The 23,118-nt window shown below is 36.8% G+C and overlaps 1 protein-coding gene across 3 annotated transcripts; it reads left to right on the forward strand.

Moving 5' to 3' along the window:
- The first annotated feature begins 1,494 nt into the window (after positions 1 to 1,494).
- Positions 1,495 to 23,090, forward strand: TTN7 (Structural maintenance of chromosomes (SMC) family protein). 3 transcript variants are annotated; one of them, XM_022298142.2, is made up of 31 exons: positions 1,495 to 1,658; positions 1,769 to 1,912; positions 2,055 to 2,142; positions 2,255 to 2,330; positions 2,846 to 2,884; positions 2,994 to 3,061; positions 3,162 to 3,233; positions 3,679 to 3,758; positions 3,875 to 3,953; positions 4,065 to 4,182; positions 4,262 to 4,437; positions 5,444 to 5,689; positions 5,791 to 5,912; positions 6,227 to 6,371; positions 7,255 to 7,427; positions 7,539 to 7,638; positions 10,733 to 10,869; positions 11,032 to 11,233; positions 12,569 to 12,656; positions 12,740 to 12,889; positions 19,217 to 19,368; positions 19,476 to 19,667; positions 19,748 to 19,931; positions 20,016 to 20,086; positions 20,164 to 20,315; positions 20,495 to 20,663; positions 20,762 to 20,908; positions 21,912 to 22,007; positions 22,090 to 22,264; positions 22,477 to 22,665; positions 22,769 to 23,090. In XM_022298142.2, exons 3-30 carry the CDS (start codon positions 2,128 to 2,130, stop codon positions 22,662 to 22,664), a joined length of 3,612 nt encoding a protein of 1,203 aa, XP_022153834.1. In that variant the 5' UTR covers positions 1,495 to 1,658; positions 1,769 to 1,912; positions 2,055 to 2,127; the 3' UTR covers position 22,665; positions 22,769 to 23,090. The 3 variants fall into 3 exon arrangements, with proteins under 3 accessions (XP_022153834.1, XP_022153833.1, XP_087976736.1); XM_022298141.2 differs by having other exon boundaries at positions 2,103 to 2,142; XM_088120610.1 differs by lacking the exons at positions 1,495 to 1,658; positions 1,769 to 1,912; positions 2,055 to 2,142; positions 2,255 to 2,330; positions 2,846 to 2,884 and having other exon boundaries at positions 3,683 to 3,758.
- Positions 23,091 to 23,118: the final 28 nt, after the last annotated feature.

Consider the following 23,118-nt stretch of genomic DNA (forward strand, 5'->3'; position numbering starts at 1 on the left):
TTCAATAGTTTTCTCTAATATATATATATATATATTTATTTATTTATTTATTTGAGTTCCTTGTATTTTTTGTACTCTTTTAATTTAGTCTATAATCATTGGTAAATGTTAGAATTTTCTAATTATAAACTTACCTGAAAGCGAATCAACAAAAATTTAGATTCAGGGGAGGCAAAAAATGAGAGGAAAGTTTTAATTCCTCTCTCAAAAATTTAAGAAATTTGTATAAATTTATAGTTTTTTTTTTACTTGATAACTTTTTTTTTTAATTTATACTAGTTGATTATGTATTAAGTAATGTAAGTATAGTATCAACAAATTTTAACATCTATCTGAGATAAAAAAATATTCTTATGTGTATCTTCATTAATAATAAAATACACATATATATAGACACATGTAGTCCAATTAACTCACCATAAAAACAAAAAAAGATACAAGGACTAATAAACTTATTTACATCTAATATTAATGTTCAAACATAAAGGAATGAATTAAACAAAATTAGACAACAAAGACTTTTTTTTTTTTTTTTTTTTTAAGGACTGCCTCAGAATTTTTGGTGTTAAACTAAATTAAGTTCGTATGTTTAATGTAGCTGTGATGAAGCTTAACATTGGTTTTCTAAACGGTTTCATGGCTCCATGAGGTAGATGAAGTGCACTTCACATGCTTAGATGAAAGTAATTACCATGTTTTTTCATTTTTTTTGTCTGAGAAAAGTAATTACCATCTTTATCACAAAGTTAATAATATAATGATTAAGGGTGTTCAACTTCAAATAATCCAACGGCTCGATGGGTTGGGTTATAAAAAAGTATGGTTTGTATCGAAACATCGGTTCGGATCATAGGTTTGGAAAATTGTGAAGCCCGATATATATAACCTAAGTTATTATTATTACTTCTCCCTCCCTTTTTCGTAGTTGCTATGTCTCCGTTGTCCTTGCCCTATCAAAACCATAGGTTTTGTTTATAAATATTCAATAAAATTCATACTTTTACAAACATAATAATTGGCGAACCCAACCCATCTCAAAAAAATAATGGAAATTGGGTTGGGTACACGCTTCATTCGAGTAGCAAAAATTAACACATTCATATTTGTCAAAAAATTATCTCATCTACCCTCAGAACAGCGACCCTGATTAATCAATGGAATATGAGTGAAATATCTATCACACATTAACAAAAATGTCAACAATAGTGACCGCATATTTACATATCAAAATTAATAATTTAGTATCATTACAGAATTCAAACCACAGAATTCAAAAATGTCAACAATAGTGACCGCATATTTACATATCAAAATTAATGTCTTTCTATTTCCAAATGTTATTTGGAAATAGTTTGAGTAATAGTATATATTTGGAATAAGTTTTAAAAATTTTATTATTAAAAAAAAAATTCAGAAGGAAACACGGCGTACTAAAAAAAAGAAAAAGAAAAGCACGGCTCGGAAGTGTTACCGATCAAGACCAGTCAATGCTTCGGTGCACATAGCAGAAGAAACGACGTGTAAATTACAATTTACCACTAGTTCCAGCTGCTGTCGATTTGCTGCCTTTTGCTCTTCGCGCCTTCCCCGCCCAATGGAATCTACTCCCTCAACGTCGATGCGACCGTCACACTTACCCTAATCTGCGGAATCACAAGGTATCCATATAATTTGATTCAGTCCACCCTCTCACTGCGCTCATAGCCAATTCGCACACTGTAATTTACGTTTAAGCTCAGCAAAACTGTTCCATTTCACTCTGCTGCAGCATACAAGCTCTTACAGTCACCTCAAACTGGTAATTCACAGCACGTTCTTCTGTTTCCAAACTGTTTGAGAGCTTGACGTTTCCGGGTGCGAGTGAATTCGTGAAGTCGCTTTACGAACGAACCCTACGATTCGGCTTTGACTGGTTTGTTTTCTAATTCCACGGTTTTCTTTATGGTGCCGCATTTATGTTGCTTGAATATTAGTTTCATGAAGTATTATTTTGTTCTCATTTGGTTTTGGTGAATAAAGCATTAGTTTCTAGTTCGTCTACTAATTTCTTTTAGGTAGTCAGTTCGAAAATTACTGAGAGTTGATTTCCCTCTACCTCGTAGATATTCAATAGTCTGGGATTGCAAGATGCACATAAAGCAGGTAATTGTTAGTCGATATGTCGTGTATCATTTTGTCGAACAATGTTGTTTTTAGTGCTTTCCCCCTTCTCCCGTACGACATACATGGAAATAATTATTAAGCTTTTATGTAGGTTATAATTGAAGGGTTTAAGAGCTATAGAGAACAAGTTGCTACCGAGCCTTTCAGTTCAAAAATAAATTGTGTTGGTAAGGACATAATAATCTCGGTGTATGCTTACTTTGTCTTAACTGTTTTTCACTTCCGTGTTTATAGAGAACGAACTGGTTCCGGATCTTATTCATCCTAGTCTCAAATGCATGGTGCTCCCTTACTAGTGGCATATCATCTGAATGAATGACACTTGATGTGACTGGCATTTTTCTCTTCTTGATTTTATAAATGTCTTGTCTACCATAATACAGTAGAACTTCCATCCATCATTTGGTCATGTTTATTTTTTTTAACAAGACACGAACTTCTCATTGATGAAATGAAAAGATACAAATGCTCAAAAGATATAAAAGATACAGTAGAATTTCTTTCTTGGCATATTATTATATTTGTCTTAAGACTTCTCATCTTCATGGAAATTAACGTTTCCTTCAGAACTGTTACAACACTAGTAATTGTTATTTTCAATGCTTTTTTCAAGCTATAATTCGTGGATACTTCATGATTTTTCATTTATGAGCATCTTACCCCTGTTCAACATACTATGCAGTTGGTGCGAATGGATCTGGCAAGACTAATTTTTTCCATGGTAAGAGAATATCACCATTTTTGCACTTCTTTACCCTTCAGTTTCTAGTAGTTTTATTACTCTAACATATTGGTTGTTTACTTAATCATTTGGTTTGTATGTTGGATAGCTATAAGGTTTGTACTGAGCGACCTCTTTCAAAATTTGCGGAGTGAAGAGAGGCATGCTTTGCTCCATGTATGTATTTCAAAATTTTAATTTGATAAATACTTTATTACAGACTATAAATTTTAGTCATTCTCTAATCTTTCATATTTTGTGTATCTATTTTGTACAGGAAGGTGCAGGTCACCAAGTTGTAACTGCTTTTGTAGAAATTGTGTTTGATAATACTGACAATCGCATACCAGTAAGATTTTTTTGCATGCTATCATTTCTTATAAAAATGGGCTTGCTTTTATTTTTATGTGTGAAATGATTGTATTATTGGATATATAGTGTTTGTGACATAATAAAATCTAAATCATTGCTGTTTATGTCGGTTTCTTGTTTATTATTGTTTGCTGCTAGTAAATATGTTAGGTATTTTCTTGTTAGTAAATGTTTTCTATTTTCAAGTTTCCCTGAGCTTGTTCCCCTTTGAACTTTTTGTATACATGTTTTCCCACCCAGTATACTCTTTTTTTCTCATTCTGAAAGTTTTTTTTTCTTTTTTTTTTAAATAAAAAATTTCAATGTTTTTTCAGCATGTGTAATGCTTTGTCGTTTAATGGTATTGAAAACCAAACATTTACAAATATCCATCCAAATCGGTAAATGATATGGCACACATGTATATATTTGTTTTTTTGAAGGTAGATAAGGAAGAGGTGCGCTTGCGTCGAACAATTGGGCAGAAAAAGGATGAGTATTTCTTAGATGGGAAGCATATTACGTTAGAAGCTTTTTCTCTCTCTCAGTTCCCACCCTCACTTCTCCCCCTCATTGTGTTAAGGTTCATAGGTGTTCGTCTCAGTACCTGTTTATGACTTGAGCTATATTGATTTTTAGGAAAACGGAAGTTATGAATTTATTGGAAAGTGCTGGATTCTCTCGCTCAAATCCTTACTATGTTGTGCAGCAAGGAAAGGTAGGAGTATATTTGAACTTCATTATCTGTAATATAAGTACTCGAGTTTTTAAGTTGATCTCATTTACTATCAATTCAACCTATATTCCTTATCTTTCAAACTGTGCACAGATAGCATCATTGACATTGATGAAGGATTCTGAGCGGCTGGATCTACTCAAGGAAATTGGTGGCACTCGAGTCTATGAGGAGAGAAGACGTGAAAGTTTGAAAATAATGCATGAGACCAGTATGTCTTCACCTTGTTATATAAACCGATTGAAATTTTTTACTTCTAATTTGTGTTTAATTTTCTCTTTTCTTATCAGGCAATAAAAGAAAGCAGATAATTCAAGTTGTTCAGTATCTTGATGAGAGATTGAAAGAACTTGATGAAGAAAAAGAAGAACTTAGAAAATATCAACAGTTGGATAAGCAGCGAAAATCTTTAGAGTATACTATTTATGACAAAGAACTTCATGATGCTCGTCAGAAACTTGTAGAGGTTAGTTGTTATGGAAGTTTGGATTTGAATAGACCTTATTACTATCTCTCTTGTTACGTTAGTCTGTATTTTATTCTTTTTGCTCACGGGGCAACTTGCGGGAAGCAATTGACTTAACTAGTAATTATTTGATGTGCATTTCAAATGTACGCAAATCAAGTGGATGGTGAAACTAGCTATCCTGAAGGCATGTTTTAAAATTTTCTAAAGAAATGCTGCATGGTGTGTGTATATATATATATTTGGTTAAGAAACAAAAAAGTGTATTCAACAAAAGAAAGGAATAGCTAAGGGCCAAGGGTAAGGAGAACCCTGCCTCTTTACAAAAGGATCTCCTCCCAATTCTTAATAATCATAAGAAGTCTATAATTACAAAAGAATTTTGTTTGATTGGAATACCACCACGAGGCAGAAAATTTCACCCTCTCACAAAAAGAATAAATAGAAGAGCACTTGATCCTATCATTTATTTCCTATCATAAATGCCAAAAAAATGTTGCATAGTAATTAGCTTTAGCATATGATAGGCCCCAATGAAGAAAGCGTATTCGACATAAAGGAAGAGACTGTAGGGCGTAAGGAAAAAGTGCTAGTGGGCCCTAGTTCGTCAGGGGGCTGAATGGGTATTTTGTGAATATGGTAAATACACTTTTGGTAGGAGGGAAGGGGTATCTTTTTGTTATTTTGTATAAGGACTGTTTGGGAGAGGTTCAGGAGCTCTCTAATTCTCCCTTGGCCTCTTGTAATGCCTTATGAATATCAATAATAAAAGAGAGTTCTATCGGCATACTATTTATGCTAATGCATAGTTGTGTGCATATGCTAATTTGCTTGTTATGTTAGGCTTTGTCATGTTTTTTAATTCCTCGAAAATGTGATACAATATGCTAATTCGTTTGATATTCGTCATCTGCATTTGCACGTAATTAATGCTAAAACTTTGTTTGGGTTTGTATCTTGAACATTTTTCCTTTTCATAAAAGTTGTTTCTTGTTAAAATAAAAAGATAGATGAAGCTCGAGCCAAGGTTTCTCAACCATCAAGCAAAATGTATGAGACTGTTCTGGATGCTCATGAAAGGTCCAAGGACTTTGACAAAAAATTGAAAGAGTTGACTAAGGAAATTCAAGGTTTAGTCAAAGAGAAAGAAACAGTAGAGAAGAGGCGAACAGAAGCTATAAAAAAGCACACGGAACTTGAGCTTGATGTCAAAGACCTAGAAGAGAAGATCTCTGGAAGCATGAGGGCGAAGGTATTATTACGAGGACACACCTTTTCTTCTATACTTTCATAGTCTTATCACTCCTTCCACGATGGAAATATTTCATCCAACATATTTGAACTTGCTTCTAGGAGGAAGCAGGGAGGCAGCTTCAGATGCTGCAAAGAGAAATCAAAGATTCTTCTGATGAGCTTGACAAAATAAGTCCAATTTACGATAATCAAGGCCTAGAGGAGAAGGAAATATCTAAAGGGTTTGTATATATATGGGTTTCTGCTAGTGCTTCAATTTATTTCCATTTACCTGTTTCATAGACTTTGACCTTCTTATGAACCCCTACCACCACCCAAAAAAAAAGAAAACGGGGGGGGGGGGGGGGGAGGGGGAATAGTAAAGAAGTGGTTTGGGTTCAAATATTGATACCATTGAGTTCATATTTAGTTCTTGCATTGTCTACTTTAAATTCTAGTTCATGCCATTGTCTGTTTCATACATTAAGTCAAGACGTGCATATTCATTGTGTGTAGCTAAGTTGCCTCACCTTGCAATATCTCATGAATTTTGTAGAATAATGGAGCGGGAAAAGCAGCTTAGTATTCTTTATCAGAAACAAGGTCGTGCAACCCAGTTTTCAAGTAAAGCTGCCCGTGATAGATGGCTTCAGAAGGAGATTGATGAATATGAACGAGTGTTATCTTCAAATATGGCACAGGTAACATTTACCATTCTGTATTCCTAAAGAACCTTCACTGTTATTTGTGTCAATAATTCAATATATATTTTATAGCTTCATATAAGACGTGTCAATAAAACTGACAATTGGAACTACTTTGTGTATTGAGATAGTTTTTTCCAATAGAAATTGAGCTTTCATTGGGATAAAATGAAAGAATATACAAAAGGTATTAAAAAAACAAGCCTGACGAAAAGGGACTGGCCTATAAGAAGGGGCCAATCCAAAGGAATAACACCCAGCTGATAATTACAAAAACCTCGAAACTGATAATTACATTTTATTGCTTTGCTGAAGCTTAAGCGTGCCATTTCCTTGAGTCTCAAGGGTCAGGTACCAAGTGCTAATGGTTTCAAACCCCACGGTGAACACTTCCGTGAACTTTAAGTCTTTGTGACTTGTGAGCGTTCTCTTGATTATCAGATCTTAGAAGTTTGGTACTATTTTGCTGTTTTAAATCTGGTGAACGTTGACAGGATGAGAGGTTTCTGGGTACAGAAAACTTTTGCTAAACTTGACATATATGGCTATGATTATTTTTACATGAACACTTCTAATAGTGACTGATGAATGACTCAAGCGTGATAATTTGAACAAATATTAATTTATTTTGAGTCATTCATCATAAATTAAAATGAACCTGATAATCTCTTTAAAAGTTAGTGATGGCTCTTTCTTAAATGGTTCAGTGCTTCTTCCATTAAGTCGTTTTTATTGTTCTCCAACATCTTTAGTTGCTTGATCCTTATGTTTATATGCTCAATGAGATTGGTGTATCGACCATCTCCGAGTTACCTTATTCTCTCCACACTGAAGGATTGTGTTTAACTTTCAAGCCATTTCATTTCTTCTTGGACAATAGGAACAAAAGCTTCAGGATGAAATTGATAAGCTTAACGCTGAGTTACATGAGCGAGATGCCTATATTGAGAGCCGTAGAATGGACATTGCAACTTTGGAGTCCCACCTAACTGAGTCATCTGAAGGGTTCAATACCTATAAAGCACAGAGAGACAAACTTCAGGATGAGCGGAAGTATGTCTCCCTTACTTCCATTTTTTGAAAGTTCACTATTATTTGCATTGGGAAAGCATAGTTGATTGTTCAGTTTGCCAGCTTTTTCTCAATGTTTTGATCAATATATAGGTCGTTATGGAACAAGGAAAATGAACTTGTTGCTGAAATTGATAGGCTGAAAGCTGAAGTTGAGAAGGCAGAAAAAAGTCTAGATCATGCTACTCCCGGTGTAAGTAGCTGGTCTCTGATTTGTTTAGCTACTGTCACCTTATTGTTGCACTCTTTTTTTTTTTGATATTAAACTATTTCACTGATGTATGAACTTACAAAAAGGAGAAAAACCTCATCCAATGGAGTTACATTAAGGCTCTCCAATTAGAAAATAGTGAAAATAGCTATAATGATGAAAGAGGGGAAACATTTACACCAAGATATAACCAAATAAACAATGGTTTTAAAAAAAACAATTGAAAGGGAGCTCCTTGTCTTTGAATATCCGATGGTTTTTTTTTTCTTTTTGCTCCATGTAACCCAAAAGAAGGCTGTAATAAAATGCATCCATAGTAGGTTCTTCTCCCTTTTGAAGGATGTCCCAACAAAGTAGCATGTAGTAGGGAGGATGTTTCATTTGGAAGAACTGTATGCCAATTGAAGGAAGATAATATTTCGTTCCAAAAGGATGAAGCATAATGGCATTTATGAAGAGATTATCCTGAGACTCTTTACTCTTTCTGTAAATCACACACCATTGTGGGGAAAGATACATGTAGGACATTTGGTGTTGTAACTTGTCTTGGGTATTGATAGCCTTGTGGCTCAGCTCCCAAAGGAAAAATTTAATTTTCTTTGGGGCAGTGATCTTTCCATATTGCACCATACAAGAGGGGGAAATGCAAAGTCCCCTTTAGGAGAGATATCCTGGAGGAGAGATCTTGTGGAGAAAATGCCATTTTTTTCCAAAATCCATACCCTTTTATCAGGAGATGAAGAAAGCTGAATGTTGGATAGTTGATGCAAGAGGGTTGCCCGTTCTGATATTTCAACATCTTTGAGGTTTCTTCTAAAACCCAAATTCCAATTTCCAGAATCTGTCTCCCACGCTTCTTTTACTGTAGCTTTTTTTTTTTTGGTTTTTTTGTGATACACCAAAAAGCAATGGGTATCTTTGAGCCAAAGCTTCATCATACAACCAAACATCTTTCCAAAAGTATGTGCCATTTCCATCCCCTATCTTTCTAGAGAGTTGCTCGTGGACAGGAGATTGGTGCTTTAAGATGTATTTCCATGGTCCCTTGGTAGTAGCAAGAGAATGATTATTTGGCTTGTCATCAAAAGTAGGGTTACCATACTTTGCATCTATGGTTTTCCTCCACAGGGCCGGCCTCTTTTTTGCTGATGTAATGCGCTAGTTCACTTTGCAAGAAGAACTTTGTTCTTGTATCTAAGGCTTGTTAGCCCCAGACCTCCATCTTGGGGAGAAGAATTTTGTTCCATTTAATGATATGCAAACCTGATATTCCCCCCATCTCCTTTCCAAAGGAAGTTTCTATAGATTCTTTCTATAGATTGTATCACCTTTGTGGGCATGTTGTTTAGAGACATGCAGTAGATAGGGAGGTTAGATAGAGTTGCTTGATGTAAAGTGGGCCTACCTCCTTTTGATATGTGTGAATTTTTCCAATTATGTAGTCTCATTTCAATCTTTTCAATGATGGGGTCCTGGAAGGAGATTGATCGGTAATTTGCATTGAGAGGAAGGCCAAGGTAAATTTGGCCAGGAGGTCAATTTACACCCAAATCTGAGGGCAGTGTTTTCCTCTTCCTCAATCTGTAAATTCAGCCCATTAATTCAGACAAGTGAAGATTGTTATTTAATCCTAAAGCTTTTTCAAAAACCTTCACAAGGGAAAAGAGATTGGCCAACTTTTCTACCTCGTAATGGGAGAATAAGATATTGTCATCGGCAAATGGTAGATGGTGAATGCTAGTGGGTCCATTGTTGAGGTCAAAACCTTTAATCATATCCATGGAGGAGGCATGGGACAATAATCTACTAAAACAATCAATAACGAAGATGAAGAGAAAAGGTGAGGGGGATTCACCTTGTCTAAGGCCTCGAGTTGCAAGAATCTTTCCCCTAGGCGACCATTGATCATAATGGAGAAATTGTTGAGGATATGCAACCTATTATCCACTGGATCCATCGTTGACCGAATCCTTTAGCCACTATAATTGCTTCTAAGAAGTCCAAATTCACCTTGCCAAAAGCTTTTTCTATGTCAAACTTTACGACGATGCCTTTCTTCTTTCTTTTCCATTCATCTATGAGTTTATCGGCTATTAGTGACTTATCCAATATTTGTCGACCCTCCACAGAATCCGATTGTTGCTCGAAAATGGTATAAGGAAGAACCCGTTTTAGTATCTCTGATAGGACTCTCACTAGAATTTTGTACAAGCACAAGATGAGACTAACCACCAACCGTTTTGGTATAAACTTTTTTGGGAATTAAGAATATATAGGTCTCATTGAGGCTAGCATTAATAATGTCCTTTCTAAAAAAATCTTGGAACATACTCATGATATCGTCCTTTAAGGATGTTCCTAAACTTTTTGCAGAATTCCGCGGCAAATCCATCCGGTCCCATTGTTTTATTAGACCTTAGATCATTCAGAGCTCTATGAATCTCCTATGTAAATGCTTTTCAAGGTCAGCAGCTCGTAGTTCATATATCGAATCCCATTGCAGGGGATGGGGAAGGAATCTTGTGCCCTCTTTTCTGGTGTATAGTTCCTTATAAAAGTCGATATAGCCACTTTTTCAAAGCTGTGTCTGGACATGAATAAAATGATGCTGCGGATTCCACAATAATATGCTGTAAAGCTTCTGAGATGAATGAAAAGTTACAGCAGCTTATTCCTAGACCTACCTGGTTCCAGCTGGCTGTTAAATATGTTGGGTTTTCTGCTACAGATCTAAATAGTGCCACAATATTAAATTACCAAAATAGGCCAGGAAGATACTCAACTTCATGATTTCTACTGTGCCACTGGTTATCAGTTCTTGTTTTATCTTCTGCAGTGACTGGTTATTATTTTGTCATATTTTGTTCTTTCGTAATCATATCTATTATTTTTCTTAAAATTCTAATAATGTGTAGTTTCTAAGTTTCAGGACAATAATTTCCATTAATATATTTTTGTCAATAGAGCTTTTGATTGTTTGTCCAATATAAAATACTGTGCTTGGCGAATGTATGGTTTGTTGAAGGCTGCATCATATCATCCAAGTTCTTCAATTTTCTGTTTGATATATTATTAGGACGTAAGAAGGGGACTAAATTCTGTTCGGAGGATCTGTAAGGAGTATAAAATCTCTGGGGTGTATGGTCCAATTATTGAGTTGCTCGATTGCGATGATAAATTTTTTACTGCTGTTGAAGTTACTGCTGGAAACAGGTACATGGATAATCTTGTGTTATATTCTGATTTTAAGGTTGCATTAAGTCACATTTTTTTAGTTGAATTGACCAGCTGGCATGCAGAAATTGTGTCCTTGTTGTGGGTTGTGCATCTCGATACAGATCAATATTTGATTGATATCCTTCATTTTCTCATCAGCTTATTTCATGTGGTGGTGGAAAACGATGGAATATCAACCCAGATCATCCGACACCTTAATTCCCAGAAAGGTGGAAGGGTTACTTTTATACCACTTAACAGGGTGAGAGCTCCACAAATTACTTATCCACAGAGTTCTGATGTGATACCGTTATTGAAGAAATTAAAATTCTCTCCCAATTATGCAGCAGCTTTTTCTCAGGTAGTTTCAAGTACCATCGTATCTTCTCAGACTGGTTTGAATTTCATTTGTTCTTATATAAGTTGATTTCCACAACCAGGACTAAGATTCTACGCAAAGCTACTCCAATTTTTTTGAATGAAAACAGATGTTCCATTGAAGTTTATAATTATTGCGACCTACAAAAAAGAAAACAACGAAAACAATAACGATTACAAAATCGATCCAAATTCTACTCCACTTTACCATGTAGGTTGGAGATTCCCCTCTCCCCTTTTAAACTATCCATTATCCAAGTATTTGCCTTTACTGAGTCAACCATTTTTCTCTTTGGCTTTTTTTTTTTTTTTGGATAGGAAACAAATTTCATTGATAGCATGAAATATACAAAAGACCCTATCCAATGAAGTTACAAAAAACTTCTCCAGTTGGATACGAGAGAATTCAAACGGTAAAGATTTACACTTTTGCACTAAGATAAAGCCAAAAAAGATAGTTGAGTATCAATTGTTGGAGCGAATGCTCTGTTTCTTTGAAAATTCTGGTGTTCCTTTCTTTCCATATGAGCAAAATGAAACCCTGTTGATGTTTATCCAGAGAATAGCCTTTGATTTCTTGAAAGGGTGCTGCAAAAATATTATTTCATGTCAATCTGGAGTTTTGTTTGCCGAGTCAACCATTCATATTATGGAATACTTGTAGTTGTAGGGGAGAGGAATTTCTCGAGGAGAAGTGAAGAACAAAGAAAAGGTTCCTTGCTGTTAAGGCATTAAGTTTCCTACAAAAGTTAAAAAAGACCAAATGACGGAAAATTTGAGAAATGGTTATATTATATCATGGTTTTATTTATTTCTAAAGAGCTTGGTCACTGTGCAGGGAATTACAAAGAAAATTTTAGTTTGCTTACCTCGACTAGAAATAATTTTAACCATACGCTTACAATATTTATGATTTTTTCTTATAAAAAAACAATATTTATTATTTTTTAAAAACAATGTTTGCTATTTAGGAAAAAAGGTCCAATTGTCAATGTTCAGATGGTTCTTCAGTTTTTGAAAATGGGTGCTATTTAGTCTGAAAATTCCCCTCTAGCTTCTGATTGACTGAAGCTTAATCACGATTTATACTTTTGATCACTGGCTAGAATATTGCTCAACTTTAGCATCAGTGAAGATTTAATTGAATTTGGGATTTCTACACCTAGTATTAAAACTTGCATGCATGGGCAGAACTGAAAGATAAATATTCAACTAGTTGGCTTCTCATTTTAGGCCTGTGCCAACAAGTGAATGAGACATGCAATATTTGATGGATATGCATATTTTCTAATACTTCCATTCTTATTTATTTTCCCAGGTGTTTGCAAGAACGGTGATTTGTCGAGATTTAGACGTGGCCACAAAAGTTGCTCGCACTGATGGTTTGGACTGTATAACTTTGGAGGGTGGGTATAGAAATTATCTTTTAAAATTTATTTTAGCTTCACTATGTATGTTTCTTGACAAGTTTCCTTTGACTCTACAACAGGTGACCAAGTTAGCAAAAAGGGTGGTATGACAGGTGGATTTTATGATCACCGACGTTCAAAATTGAAGTTTATGAATATAATTATGCAAAATACAAAAGCCATTAACGTGAAGGAAGTTGACCTGGCGAAAGTTAGATCAATGCTTCAAGATATCCTTGTTGTTGCCTCTTCCAACGTGTACACTTACTGAAAGGAAGGGATTTAAACTCCATAGATTAAGTTCGATTTGGTTAAGCCCAAATACAAACAAGTTATGATACTCGGGAAGTTGGGTTGGGTAGCTTTAGATGCAGGAGGTTGGGTTGGGTAGCTTTAGATGCAGGAGGTTGGGCTGGGTAGCTTTAGATGCAGGAGGCACCTCGGGTGGCATCCTTATCATACGGAAAGAGGACTTTGTGGAGGTTCTTGAATCTGTTTTAGGCTCTGTTTTAGGTGAGTTTTTTGTTTCTATTTCCCTCTCTTTCAATATTCTGCTAAAAGGTTGGATTACGGGCATTTATGGGCCCCCTACCCTCATAGGAGGGATCTCTTTTGGCGTGAGGTTGCCGATTTATCAGGTCTCTGTTCGAACTGTTGGTTTTGGGAGACGATTTCAACGTGGTCAGATGCATTGCAGATGAATCTAGTGGAAGCAGAATCACAAAAAACATGAGAACTTTCAACTCCCTGAATGAAGATCTGAGACTCATTGATGTTCAGTTGAACAACGACATATATACTTGGTCCAACCTTAGAGAGCAGCCCACCTCCTCTCGGTTGGATCGCTTTCTTGTCTCTCGAGGCTAGCTTGATACTTTCAAAGAGGCTTCTCTTCACAGGCTTTCTAGAAGTACTCAAGACCACTTCCCCCTTCAAGTCATCTTCGACTTTCAGAAATGGGGCCGTCCCCCTTTACATTCGAAAATATGTAGTTGTCCCACCCCAATTCATGGCAAATGTGGAGAGTTGGTGGAAAGGGATGAATTCTAACGACTGGCCTGGCTACTCTTTCATGAGCAGTTGAAAGGCCTGAAGCATCATTTAAAGGAGTGGAATAGAATCACTTTCGATTTCCTTGAAGGGAAGAAAGCTTCTTTGCTGCACAAAATTGATCTCATTGACAAGTAAGAAGAGCAGGGCACCTTGACTGCTGCCATGGCAAATGATAGACTTCAGCTTAAAGCCTCTTTGTTAGAGGTAACGATCAAAGATCAGAGAAGGTGGATCCAAAAGTGCAAGCAGATGGGCTACTTAAAGGAAGACTCGGAAATTTATCTCGGAATATAAAAATGGGGTGACCCTAACTTTCGGGCTTGAGATTGAACAAGAGATTCTGAGTTTTTTCAACTCTTTGTACAAAACAAAGGTTGTTCCTCGGTTCTATTTTGGAGGCCTCTTTCAGCAAGGAGGAAGTGCACAATGCTATAAGAAACCTGGGAAATCTCAAGTTTCTGGGTCCTTATGGGATGTCCAATAAGTCATGGAACATCTTGAAACCTGATTTAATCAAGGTGTTTCAAAATTCTTTCCAAAATGGGATTATCAACCTTAGAACGAATGAGACATACTTGTGCCTTATTCCTAAGAAGATGAAGGCTAGTAAGGTTAGTGATTTCCAGCTTGGTTACCTCCCTTTACAAGATTATTGCTAAAGTTTTTGTAAAGAGACTTCGCAAATCCCCTCCCTGCAATTATCAGTGACTCCCAAGCCACTTTTTTGGAGGGAAGGAATATTCTAGATGCAATTTGATAGCCTACGAGGCTACCGGGGAGTGGAAATCGAAGAAAAAGAGAGGCTTTCTCTTGAGGCTAGACTATGAGAAGGCTTACGATATGGTGGATTGGAGCTTCTTAGCGGTTGTGTTAGATAAGAAAGATTTTGGGGTTAAATGGCGCCGATGGATCCAAGGTTGTATTGGTTCAGCAAATTTCTCTGTTTTCATTAATGGTAGATCCAAAGGAAAAATTTTTGCTCAAAGAGGCTTGAGACAAGGTTGTCCTCTGATGCAGCACCTCACAAGGTTTTTTTAAGAAATGATTCAATGCCCTTTCATTAAAAGGCTGAAACCTATTTATAGAGGTTTGAAGCTTAAGAATTACATGAGTAACTATTGTTACTGTGCAGTAAAAGTAAAGCTACTAAAATAAAAGCTATAACAGTAGCTAATAATCGAGAAAAGCTATGAAGAGCTACTTAACTACATCAATTTCCCCTACCCCAAAATGAAACTCGTCCTCGAGTTGAAAAGTAGTGGAGTTAGAAGGCGGTGAACAATCCGCAAACTAGAAATTCGCCTCTTCTTGTGGTTCAAAAATACTCCAATCGAAAATGTCTTTTTTAACTCATCAAAAAAAACGATAAAGTGACCAAATTGAATTAAATCCCAAGAAATTTTGATGCAATAATTTGTTGAGACAAAAGTGTTCCAAATTATCAACATTCTTTTCCTCGGGATCCTTCGGAAAACTACCCACTTTCTTCTTCTTGTATTTACATTCTTGAAGTCTACTTGGAAGGAAGAGCTTTCTTGAATTTTCTTGTAGCTGATGTTCTTGAAGTTCAATTGGAGAATCTTCATCTCCTTCATCAAAATAATCAGCAAAACTCAAAAGAAATTCATCCTCTATGTTATTTGAACTTATCAAAGGGAGTTTTCTTTGGAAAAAATCAGAAGCCAGTAAAAGATTCTCCCTCTTCATTGGTTCATCTTGACAATTCTTGTGAAATTCTTGACCCAAACATCTCAATAAAGATTCTTGTTGATTCTTTTGCCCGTTAACATATTGCATTTCCACTTCAAAGAACAATGTAGCCAAAGAAAAAGTAGAATCATCATCTGTTCCTATCAATTCTTCATCAACCTCTTCTTCCCCATCAAAATAATTGTCAAACTTAAGAAAAAACTCATCCTCTTGTTCAATTGCCACAACCTGAGAAGAGTTTTGGATTCCACAATTTCTGAAATCAACATCGAAGGCAGCAACTTGAGGCAAAATTGAGTTACCTCTTGCATCCTCTGAAATTTTTGTTGGTCTTATGAAATCATTTGAAGTGTCTTCACTCTTTTGGTGGCAAAATCTTCCCATCTTGGTTAAGGTATCACTTGGGTTTTTTTCTCTAGTTGGGAGTTTTGTAAAAGAAGAAAGAAAAATTCCATGGCTGTTGTTGGAGTTTGGTGGCAAAATACTGTATGAAACTAATTTGTTAAAATTCGTACAAACTCCAACATTGTTGCTTGAACCTTCTTGATACCTTCTTGGTGTACAAACTCCAAGATTTTGGTTGAAGTCTTGCCGGACAGCTCTCAGTTCTTGGAGCATTCTTGGTTCAAGAACATAATCTTGGTACCTTCTAGGCTGCACAAGGTGCTGTTCTTGGAGGTTTCTTGGTCTCTGATTGACTTCTTGGACTCTTCTTGGTGGTGTATGGTACCTCTCCGGCAGGTAATTAGTCCTTTGATCCTCCATCCACATTTCTTGATCCAATCTTGTAGAATTTTGAGGAGGAGTTCTAACCGTAGCTTGCTGTACACTCATTGCTTCGAGCTTGTCATGGATGATCTCCAAAATTTGTTTAATCTCGCCGACATCCTGCTGGATGGTTTTCACCTCTCCTTCAACCCACAGAAAGCGTGCGGTTGATGATCGTGGCGAGAGAATGGAGGCTTGCTCCACTTCTTTGTTGATGAGAGAAGAGTCACCAATGTTGATCGACTTCCTTCCCGCCATACAACCTAGAAAATCGGGATGCTCTGATACCAATTTGATACCAATTTGATGTAGCACCTCACAAGGTTTTTTTAAGAAATGATTCAATGCCCTTTCATTAAAAGGCTGAAACCTATTTATAGAGGTTTGAAGCTTAAGAATTACATGAGTAACTATTGTTACTGTGCAGTAAAAGTAAAGCTACTAAAATAAAAGCTATAACAGTAGCTAATAATCGAGAAAAGCTATGAAGAGCTACTTTACTACATCATCCTCTCTCCTCTTTCCTCTTTACTCTTATAGGAGATGCTTTCAGCCGTCTAGTTCACTCTGCCATGAGAAAAAGATCTTGAAAGGCTTTCTTTTTTAGTTAGAAAGTTTCCCCTTGACGCACCGTCAATACACAGACGACACGATTATCTTTTAATGGGGAAGATAAGGAAGACCTCATGGATTGGTGGGGAGTTATTTCTATGTTTATGCTGCAGGCTTCTCTGGCTAAGACTTCTTTGGTGAGGTTAAACATCGACGATTCTGTTTTGCTTGAGAGTGCGAATTTAATTGGGTGCAAAACAGAGAGTCTCCCCTTCTGTTATTTAGGTTTTCCTCTCGGAGGAAATGCCAAGTCGAAAGGTTTTTAGGAGTCGATGGTGGACAAGTTCTCAAGCTAGCTAAATGGAGAAACCTCACTCTCTCCAAGCAAGGTCGCTTGAATTTTGCTCATTCGGTCCTTAATAGCCTTCCCCACTACTATCTCTCTTTGTTGAAAGCTACTGCAGGAGTTATTAAGGATGGGAAAAGTTGGTTAGAGATTTTTTCGGGATGGAGGATCTTCCCACCCGTGCAGCCATTTAGTAAAATGGGAATGAACTTCTCTTCCTCTTATCCATGGTGGTCTTGGCATTGGTTCTTTCAAACAACGGAACAACGCCCTCCTCCTTAAATGACTATGGAGATTTACTCAAGAAGACAATGCGCTGTGGCGTCGAATCATTTATGGGATCCAACCCCATGGATGGCTGACAAGGTCACCAAAAAGTGCTGTCAAGGTGGGCCTTGGTTTTAGATAGCAAAAAACATAAATCTCTTCCTCAACTTTGTGTCCTTTAAGGCAAAGGATGACTGCAAGATTTGTTTTTGGAAAAACCTATGGAACGGAGATCACCCTTTGGAGGTTGCTTTCCCGGATCTTTTCCTAATTCCAAATAGGAAAGAAGACACTATTGATTGCTGCTGGAACGAAGATCATCAGGACTGCTCTTTATTCCTTTATAGATGAGAACTTGTTTGAAAGGAAGAAGAGCCTAGGATAGACGTCCTTTAAAGGAGCTTCTCCCATTCATCAATCAGTCCAAAAACATGTAGAGCTGCCATAACCTATACAGAATCTAGCGCTATTGTGGACTAGATCTTTGAGTTTCATGATGCTCTTCCATGGTCCTTTGGATGACTGTAAATTGGTAATATGTAGCCATGAGTTAAAGGGGAGGAGCCATATTTTGCTGCTAATACTCTTCTCCAAAGGTCCTTTGGATAACAGTAGAGTGGGAGTATCTAGCCATGAGTCCAAAGGGAAGGAGCCATATTTTGCTGCTATTACTCTTCTCCAAAGTGCTCCCTTCTCCGTTAAAAACTGCCAAATCCATTTTGCTAAAAGGGAATGCATTTTTGTTTCAAGTTACCAATGTTTAGTTCCCCAAATCTATGGGAAGTTGAACCATGTTCCAAACTTTGGCCCATTAGTCTGGTCAATTGCATCAATTAACTCCTTGCTGAAGTGGTGGCAGATAGAATGAAAGGTGGCATTCCATACTTCTTCTCTCCCCACTGTACTCTATTATATCCTGCAAGTACAACTTTGACAGAGGCAAGTGGTTCACGTGCAGTAATTGCAAGTTAAAAATTGGCAGCCCCAGGAAGATTGTGGTCTACCTCAAGGATAGCTATAAAGAGCTTTTACCTTTCAAAGTGGGCATCGGGATCAGCATCAATTTTTGGGACAACAAAGTGCGCATGGATAGACCTCCCAGACTAGTCTTCCTGAGGTTATATCACTCAGTTAGTGGCTGCTGGAAGTGGGTTGAGAATGATTGGAAGCTGAATTTATTAGGCCCCTCAATGATAGAGAGGTTAAGAATTTGCTCAGATTTTATAGGCTATTGAAAATTTACAAGCCAAACCAGCAGAGGGACCTTAAACAAAAGTCTGTCCACAACAAAGCAACTCCCCTAAACAAAATTCTGTTAAAGTTCTTCTGGAACCTTGGGTTTGAAGAAATTAATATTATAGTTCTTTGGCATGGTTAGAAGTCTTTGATATAATTACATTTAGTCTTTTTTAATTAATATTTTGTGAGGTATCTCCTCACAAGGTTTCTTTACTCAAAATAAAAGATAAGAGGCGCGAAGGTAATACGAAAGCCAACCCACCAATTTGAGAGGGTGGTGAAAACACTGAAAACAAGAATGATTCTTCCCTAACGACATTCCCTCTCTTAAATGCCTACTCACTCCCTACTCGTAGCTAGTACCTTCTCTCTCTTTGCCGTTATGGCCTAACATCCCTCCAATTACCTCTTTTAACCTTCCTACTATAAGTCTTCACAATGGGGGGTCTAACATATTTATGTGCAAAACCTATTATTTTATGGAGACTTATCATTCCTTAAAGCCTATTCTTAATTATAAAAGCTTGTCAACCTGACTCCAGTTTGTGTGTTCTTTGTTATCACAAGCAATCATCCACTACGTAGTCTATAGATTTGTCTTCTTTTACTTAATTTATCTTACAGATAGACAGGAAAATTACTGAACTTGTTACAGAGCAGCAGAAAATTGATGCCAAGCAGGGTCATGATAAATCAGAAATGGAACAGATGAAGCAGGACATTGCTAATGCTCAAAAGCAGAAACAATTAATATCTAAAGCTCGTTTGAATAAGGTACTTTAGGACGTTCTAGATAACTTATTGGTCCACCATGGTTAGATATAGTAACATAGTTTGATAATATAGTTCTTTTTACTGATATTTCTTACTCCTGTTTGTAGGAAAAATCACTTGCTGATGTCCGGACTCAGATTGATCAGCTTAGAGGTAATATGGCCATGAAACAAGCTGAAATGGGCACTGATCTCATTGATCATTTAACACCAGAGGAAAAAAATCTCCTATCACGTTTGAACCCTGAAATATCAGAGCTGAAAGAGAGGCTTATTGCATGCAAGACAGATCGTATTGAGGTCAGTACATTGGCGTTTGCATTTATACGTATCCTATCTTTTTAACTTGCCCTCGTGTTTGCATTTTTTTTATTGGACAGACTGAAACAAGGAAAGCAGAGCTTGAGACAAATCTAACAACTAACCTTAAGCGGCGGAAACAAGAGTTAGAAGCTATAATATCATCTGCAGAAGCAGACTCTTTACATGGAGAAACAGAATTGAAGAGACAGGAATTGAAAGATGCCAAATTTTTAGTAGAAGAAGCGACTCAACAGCTTAAAAGTTAGACTTTTGATTCAGCACTTTCTAAATTTCTTGGGAGATCGTTCTAGTTTTTTTATAGTGATTGAAGTTGTGATTTCTCAGGAGTTTCTGAAAACATGGACTACAGATCTAAGGAAGTCAAGAAGATTAAAGATGAAAAGAATAAGCTGAAGGTATCCCATTTTTACATGCTGACCACTGATTATTCTTGCCAACTCCCTGCTCCTTGGTTGATCTCGTGTCAATGCAGGCTTTAGAGGACAGCTATGAGAAGACACTTCAGGAGGAACAAAAAGAATTGGAACAACTGCTAAGCAAAAGGAATGTTCTTCTTGCCAAAGAAGAAGAGTATTCAAAGAAAATTGGAGAACTGGGGCTATTGTCATCTGATGCTTTTGAAACGTAACTTTTTCTTTTAATTTGGATTTCCTTGTGTTAGCTGTCCTTGACAAATGATTAGTAATTGCAGTTGAGATTATTTGACATTACTTTTCATGGGCACTTTAATCTACTGTTTGTGGTTCATTTACTTGGTAGCTGTCTGATCCTTGTTGGGTTTTCTTTCCTATTGCAAATTTTAGGTATAAGAGGAGGAACGTCAAGGAACTGTATAAAATGTTGCACAGATGCAATGAACAACTGCAACAATTCAGTCACGTTAATAAAAAAGCATTAGATCAGTATGTGAATTTCACAGAACAAAGGGAAGAGCTTCAGAAAAGGCAAGCTGAATTGGATGCAGGTGATGAGGTATTGCTAGATTTGGAATATATTCCAATTTCAGATTGTTTTGTTTGTTATTTGGCTGTCAAATTCTTGCCAAGCACTGGTGCTTCTGGACTTTGTAGAAAATTCAAGAGCTCATAGGAGTCTTAGATCAGAGGAAGGATGAATCAATAGAACGTACATTCAAAGGAGTTGCAAAGCACTTTCGAGAAGTTTTCTCAGAGCTTGTTCAAGGTGGCCATGGATATCTAGTAATGATGAAGAAAAAGGTATCCATGTGATTGTATTGCATGCATTCCTTTTCGTGTAGGATGCAGTTTTTGTCACTCAAATTATATTTTTGTGGCCTGTGGACCTTGTGTGGTATTTATATTGGTTCAACTTGGTTTTCAAGATTATGCTGACGAATGGCTGAGGCATGACAAAGTCATTTTGATTAGGTGTCCGATAGGTTGCTATTTCGTTTCCGTGTTCTCGGTGATAGGCTATCCCTTGCTTTTACACTCCACACAGTTTTCTTTTAGTGATGATTAGAAAATTAAATGCTTTTTAATCTTTTCCGGACCATATTACAAAAAAGTTGAGTGGAAGTCCTTAAAGAAGAAATTTAAGTGTTAGTATCCTGATTCCTGTTCAGGAGCCTTTCCACTCCTTGGTAAAATCTCTTTCTTTCCAACCGAGCTTTCCACTGGAGCGTTTAGAGCATTAAGCCATAGATTTTTGCCTTGTCCTAGAATGGATCCCCACAAAGAAGAATCAAGAAGTCTTTGACATGACTTAGGAGAAGGTAAGGACTGGTTGAAAGTTGAATATGTTGAGGAACTTCCTGTAAAGCTTCAAGTAAACAGGGCAAAAAAGGAAGAGCTGATCTGTCCTTCATCATTCTTCTAGCTTGGGCCCCTTCTCTTCATAATCTCTTTTTAATAATTCAGTGGGTAGGCGTCTTTCATAATTCCTTGCATCGGCTTATTACAATTCCTCCTAAAGAAGTTGCAATTTCCCCTTTGGTCCCATCATGGAGGGTGTCAACAGCCAACAAGGAATGGTTTTTGCATCGTTGAATTAGTCATTTTGTTATAGGAACATGAATGTGGGCCAGCATCTTGTTGTTTCCATTTCTTGGTTTACATAAAGGTCTGGATCCATTCTTTTGACTAGATTTTCGTTTCATGTGTCTATTCATTTTGATTATAGAGTCGTATGATGATTGAGTAGTACAAGTCAGTTTTTTTTTTTTTCCCTACTTTTGAAAATTTTCTTTCATTTCCACAGGATGGTGACCATGCCGACGACGATCCTGATGAAGCTGGACCTCAAGAAGCAGATACTGGAGGCAGGGTTGAGAAATACATTGGAGTGAAAGTGAAGGCATGTAAAAGCGTCTGCAGACTCTGCACCTTGTTTCATAGGATGATTACTGTGTTCCTAAATAAAATGGTGTTTGTTGCAGGTTTCGTTTACTGGGCAAGGAGAGACACAGTCTATGAAGCAGTTGTCTGGGGGACAGAAAACTGTTGTTGCTCTAACCCTTATCTTTGCCATACAACGATGTGATCCTGCTCCATTTTATCTTTTTGATGAGATAGATGCAGCATTGGATCCTCAATATAGAACCGCAGTTGGAAGTATCCTTCATATTATATTTATCATTTGTTTTTGCCTCGCCAGTTTTCCTTATCATGGTTTTTCCTTCAAGAGATAACAAGCACTTTTCGATTTTTTTCCCCTACTTTTTGGAAAGAGAGGCTGCTATTATATTTATGGTCAACTATGGATTATGTTGTATTCCAGTTTCTGTGATTATGACTCCTGTTTGATGTTCTTAATAACTTTTTAGATATGATCCGTCGGCTGGCAGACATGGCAAATACTCAATTTATAACAACTACATTTAGGCCAGAGCTTGTGAAGGTTTCCGACAAGATATATGGAGTAACCCATAAAAATAGGGTGAGCCGTGTCAATGTTGTCTCCAAGGAAGATGCTCTAGACTTTATTGAGCATGACCAATCTCACAGCAACTAAGGTTAGATTTTCTATTCAAACTTGCATTCTTTCTCTGACCATGACTAATTTACAAAATACATATATTTCGAGGAGAGTTAAAATTTTGCTATTGGTATTCATAGGTGGTTAAAGATGCACGGAGGCATTGGTCTATATTTGATCTTGAAAGTATTTTGTTACATACGGGTGCAAATATGCAGCATCGCTCATCGAAATACTTATGAAAGAAGGTGTGAAATTTTAGGGATGTAAATAGGCGATGTTAGATGACATGGCAAGATTATGCTGTGAAGTTGTGTCTAACAGTACTTGTGTAGTTGCGTGTCTTCTAATTCTTGGTATAATGTAATTAGAGAAACATGACTGGAATGGTTGTGATGTAGAGTGGTATGGAATGGTCGTACCTGCTTTAGGTTATTATTTAGTTTCCATGGTGTGCCATTATACATCTCTTGCCACTGTTGTCTAAAGT

This window comes from Momordica charantia, assembly GCF_013281855.1.
Source record: "Momordica charantia cultivar OHB3-1 chromosome 2 unlocalized genomic scaffold, Mcharantia_2.0 BLBB01000002.1, whole genome shotgun sequence".
NCBI classification, from domain to species: Eukaryota; Viridiplantae; Streptophyta; class Magnoliopsida; order Cucurbitales; family Cucurbitaceae; genus Momordica; species Momordica charantia.

What these genes read in the sequence shown, in the direction of transcription:
- TTN7 (XM_022298142.2), top strand. An exon ending in GAAGTTACTGCTGGAAACAG is followed by an intron (nt 10,870 to 11,031) that starts GTACATGGATAA and finishes TTTTCTCATCAG; the next exon opens with CTTATTTCATGTGGTGGTGG. An exon ending in TCATCTGATGCTTTTGAAAC is followed by an intron (nt 20,316 to 20,494) that starts GTAACTTTTTCT and finishes TGCAAATTTTAG; the next exon opens with GTATAAGAGGAGGAACGTCA.